We start from the raw sequence: 5,442 nt of genomic DNA on the forward strand, positions 1-5,442 counted from the left end.
ACATGGTCCATCAACAGACTAGTTTTACAACATTATAAATTTCATCATTCAGTTGAAGTCATCAAAAAGTACTAATGAGAATGATTTAGAGAACTTCTTAATAATTATTATTGTGGCAATGATTTGGAAGAGTTTTCTGAAGAGTCTCTTAGCCAAGAAAAAAATGCTGCATCAGACTTGCCACAAACTATTTTTTCACAAGTACTCAAGTCATATCCTTTTAATGATTTGGAAAACTGATAATTATTTTGGTTGAATATTGACTAGTGACTTAGTAAACAATCAACATGACATAATGTTGTTTAGGTGACCAGTAAGGGTAGCAGACACCCTTTCAATATTATATTTCTGATACAGGTATTGTACTTGTGCAATCCAATAAGTAAGAGGATGTGTAATTAAGACCACCACAACAGTGATTGACACAAGCAGAGAACCAAATATTTCAATTAAATAAATAAAATTTATTTAAATATGACTTTTCTATAATTTCAGAAAATTCATTTGACAAGCTGATGGGAAAATTTCAGATATCCTTGCAACATCATTATGAAAACAGTGATGCTCTGCCACTCTGTGACCCTGGACTGATGAAAGAGTTTGCAGACAAAAGTGCACTTAGTCTTTTCGGATCAATATCAGTGTCTGGACAACTACCCACCTACCCCTCCCCTAACTCAACAACAGTCAATTGACCACAAGTTAAGGTTAATGTTGGGTTAGGGGAGGGTTAGGGGAAGGGTAGGTGGGCAGTTGCCCAGATACTGATATTGATCTGTCTTTTCAATGTCATTTTGCAGTCTATTCTCTGGGAAGATCCGAGATTGAGTGAAGAACACCATGTATTACAGGAAAAAAGAACCATTGTTTTGTTGCACATAATAGCATATTCAATGTACTTTGCCCTACAGGCTTATTCTTTGTTAAGTGATGTTATTTAAAATACAGGTCTCCTTAAAAGACCATAAGGTCACTCAGTCTAAAAAGTCTGTTAACCAATGCATGTTTCTTAACTAGAACAGCAGACACAGCTTTACCCCGATATAAAAATGTTAGCTCATATATAACAAAGTAAGATTACAAGATGATTTACCTTTCTTCACATTTAACCCCTTGAAAGGTAAGGACATAAAGTGGTTCCAGTGAACTAGTTTGCAATATTCTTTTTATTTCAGCTGGACTCTGAAACTTAAGCCTCCTTCCTGCTTTCTTTCTTTCTCTATCTTTGGTTTTGTAAACTTCATACAACTTAGAATCTTCTTTCAACTATTTTCTAAATTTTCATGACCTTTCACCACTTGTCTGAGGCATTGCAATAATAAAATTAATCTTGTTTGCAATTAATTTGCGGAAATGGAAAAGGAGGAATTGAGTCGCTAGTCAGGGGTTTTGTACTTCTGAGCATGCTCAAAACTGTCTGTAAGCATGCTTTTTGAGGAAAGCCACTGACCATCATTGTTTCTTTTGTTTTTCTGCTCAAACGTGAATGAGTATTATTTTTTTAGGTAGAATTTGTAATGTAATATGCAGTGAACAAAGTGCAATTTGTGCAAATTTACATTTTCCCTGTCTTTAAGTCAGACTGAGACAAAAAATGATAATTTCAGTAGCTAAATCAGTTAAAAAAAACAAAAAACAAAATAATTTCCTTACTATTGAAAATGCTTCTTGTTTTCTCGCAACATTTACTTGAGATGTAATAAATTTAATTTTGAAATCATTTTAAGAAGTCAGTATGGATAGCAGAACAAAATCTGACTAGTATTGCATGATACTAGGTCAGTGGGAGAAATATATAATAATATTTGATTACAACAAAACATAAATAAAGTAAATGATAATTTTACAGCTTCATTTTCATACAAGTAACTACAGAACAAATGGACATAACCACAGTCGGCAGCACTGACTAGAAACTGAATGACAAAAATGTGTTCCCAAAAATGTAATGTCTGTGACAGTTTTGTGTAATGTCCGCAACAAAAAAATTTTGTTTGTAGAATCATTGGAATGAGGTTTCATGGACTTTTTTTTTTTAGATATATGAAAAATTTAATTAATGCCATGTTTTGAAGGCACAACAGGGCATGAAATTGCGCCTAATACAGGTACAAATGTGACTAAATTTTTCACTTTGGCGACCAAATCCTGAAAATTAGTTGCCAAATTGGCAACTAGAATGTTTCAATATAACCTTACCAAGAGATATAGTGAATTAAAAAGATTTGCAAAGATAAATCAGTGGCAAACTTCCTTGTTAAGTTTGTTTCCAAAATGCAGCACATGCATCTTGATCACTAACTAGACATCATCATGGATTTAGGTGAGTTTGAACATTCTATATCATCCATCCTATTGTCCACTTTGTGGCAAGTTAAAGATCTCTTCCCTAACTTAATTCAGGAGGGTCTATCTAGAACATTGACAATATGAAAAAAGGTTTTGTTTGTCTTTGAAAATGGCAACCAACTTTTTTTTGAATTGGCTACCACATTGAAGAAATTAGGAGCCAAGTGGCTATCAGAAAAAAAAAAAATTAATTTCATGCCTTACACAATTATTTTCTGCTCAAGGTTAAAGATTCACAGGAAAATCTCTTTAAAGAAAGTTACTTAAAAAAGTGTTTGTTTAAAATGTAATGTCTGCAACACACTTTCTTTAATTCATACCTTCAAGGTCTTGAGAACTCACGAAAGCATCTTCTTATTAGGTACAAGGGCATACTAAAGGTATTTTCTAGATATGTTTGAACACCCTTGTTGAACATTTGACATTTAAATTGGGGTTTAAAATGTTAATTTTAGTATCTGAACGCAATGTCCGCAACATGGAATCACCCAATAAGATTTCTGTTCACCATGCATTATCAATAATTCCAATGGCATCAAAAATAGTGGAGGCTGACTAAGGCTGACTAACTTGGGGGTTTTGTTTGATCTACTGTCTTATCACTATTTCAATGTCATAATGATATTAACATGCCAAAATCAAATCAAGAGTTATAATAATTAGAATTATTATGTGATAAGTAAAGTCAAATCAGGCTGGGCAATTATATTCGCTGAGCATGTAGCACTACTTTGTCCTTTGCTAGTAATCTGGTTGTAATAAAATTATTAAATAGTACAGGCAATATTCCATCATCCATAATTCTGAACATTATTTTGGAGTTTTGTGTATAAGTCTTCACTAATAAGTACTTCATCTTACACTGTGGGAGAGAACTTCATAATATGGAAGCTCATTAAAGTGGAGTGGTCAGTTCAGTATTTTCCACGTTTATTTTTAATAATTAAGCTTTAAGATAGTACCGGTACGTCCCACGTAGTAAGTAAGGTTTAAGTAACCTTTCTTACATAATATGAAATTGTAAAGTTTACAAAGCTTAAATTAAGTGACTGAGTTCATTTGGACCCGAATAATTGTGCACTGTAGTAGGCCAAACGTAAGTTTAAATTATTGTCTGCCAAACATAAACTTTAAGAAGTAAGCTTATACGAAGAAATTCTGAAAGTAAAATTAAAATTACTTCCAAATCGCAAATTTGTAGCTTCTCAGCTTAATTCACGTCGCAAACGACCGCTTTCATTATGAAATTCGTAGTATTATAAGCTAAAAAAATCGATAAACAACAAATAGACTTTAGGGTCTTCTCTGTCACCACAAAACAAAAACCTTCACCTATTTAATCTTGTAGTAGTCCAAGCAACAAATTGAAAAAAACAGGCATACATCAATAACACGAACAGACAAAAGGCTTAGTAATCAGTAATTGCGGCCATTGCGGAACATTTCGTAAGAGGTCCAAGGAACAATTTCAGGATCAGTAATTGCAACAAATTATTGTCTACATACCTTTTATGTATTAGCGGTCCTTTTTTTCTTTCCTCCGTGGCTGCTTAAACACCGCAAGGCGAACGACAAAATTTATTTATACAATGTCTGAAGAATGACCTGTGCGAAAAGCAAAAATTTTTTTTGGGATCACTTTCTAAAGGTCAGCATTAGATTCCATCCACCAAAACCACCTTGGTCGAGAGGGACTGAGATGGAATGATGGAAAAAAATTACGAAGCTACGACAACATGCCGACTTATCCCGATGACCCAAGTGTATTATTTGTTTGGGAAATTGCGTCAAAACTTTTTACTAAAGAAATGGTAAGTATTAATTTATTGTTCGATTGTAGTATTATAAAACATTTTACGCAATTTTATGCAGATGTTTCACGTATTTAAAAGGTGCTTAGATGTTACGTAGTTTTGGTGGATGTCATTAGGGAACATCCACCAAAACTTTGACCAAAACCATCAACAATATATTTTTTAAATTTTATCTATAGCCATTGTTAGATGTTCAGGGAGACAAAAGATTTATACCACTAATTAGCAGTTAGTGCTCTGGCTAATTATTTTTTATGGTGCACAATTGCTGACCGACCAAACGTTCATAATGATTATCATAACTCTTAACACATAGAATAAAGTGGTTTTGGTGGATGTTTCTCTCCATCCACCAAAACCACCACAGAAATTTCTGCTACTTCCTTACAGAAGACTGATGTGACCTGCTATTTGGAGTACATAACCACAATCTATTTCTTTGTATGTAGAGATATTTTGGAAAGTTCTTGAGTCAGCACCTTTTATTATTGAAACCATAATCATAACATGGTGCATAATATAGAATACAAAAGGTTCTGGTGTGGTAATCATGTAATCTTGAAACAGGAGAGTTTTTAACTGACTTAAACTGATTTAAACAAACATTTGCAACAAAATTCCAGGTCCAGAAATTTCTTCCACTATTTCCACCAAAATCATAACCTTTAAGTACAACAAATCAGCACATTAGTAATTGTTATCAGGGGTCTGAAAATCCCATAAATCTTTCACATTTATTTCAAGTAACCTTTGATTTCACATGGATGAATAAGTATACACTCAACATGCAGAATGTCTTACAGTTTACAAACTATTTCCCTTTTTATGGATAGACAGTGAAAGGCCTTTGCCACATTGGTGAATCAAACCATTGTATACCATGCATTTTGTGATAATTGTTTGTTTTTGCTCACAATACCCAGAAAAATGGAGGGGATAAATTTAAATAGCAAATTCTATGGTTAAAATTAAATAACATTGGAAGATCAAATTAACTTTGTACTGTTTAAAATTCAGTTTTGGTTTCTTGCTTATTCCGGCCTCTTGATATTCAAAAGCATTCCTTGTCATTTTTGTGTTCTGCTGTGTACATAACTTGAAAAATAAACACAGAGAAAGGAAACCACAAAGGATTAAACTTGAAGCTAAAGCAAAGTTTAAGTTGAGCCATAGCTGATCCAAATACTGAGCACTTTGTATTGTAACCCATTTAGCAGTAACGTTTATCTATATGTCTGCCAGCTTGTCACAAGTCTTACCCCTCTCCTTCAAAAGTCTC

At 33.3% G+C, this 5,442-nt stretch overlaps 1 protein-coding gene across 1 annotated transcript; it reads left to right on the top strand.

Moving 5' to 3' along the window:
* Positions 1–473: 473 nt before the first annotated feature.
* On the top strand, positions 474–4,000 carry LOC136284226 (uncharacterized; the record flags this gene model as incomplete). The annotated part of the gene is made up of 2 exons (XM_066174076.1): positions 474–621; positions 778–4,000. Coding segments are annotated over 2 exons (312 nt in total), but the record flags the coding sequence as incomplete, so codon positions are not given.
* Between the last annotated feature and the right edge of the window lie 1,442 nt (positions 4,001–5,442).

Source organism: Pocillopora verrucosa, chromosome 11 (assembly GCF_036669915.1).
Source record: "Pocillopora verrucosa isolate sample1 chromosome 11, ASM3666991v2, whole genome shotgun sequence".
In the NCBI taxonomy this organism is placed as follows: Eukaryota; Metazoa; Cnidaria; class Anthozoa; order Scleractinia; family Pocilloporidae; genus Pocillopora; species Pocillopora verrucosa.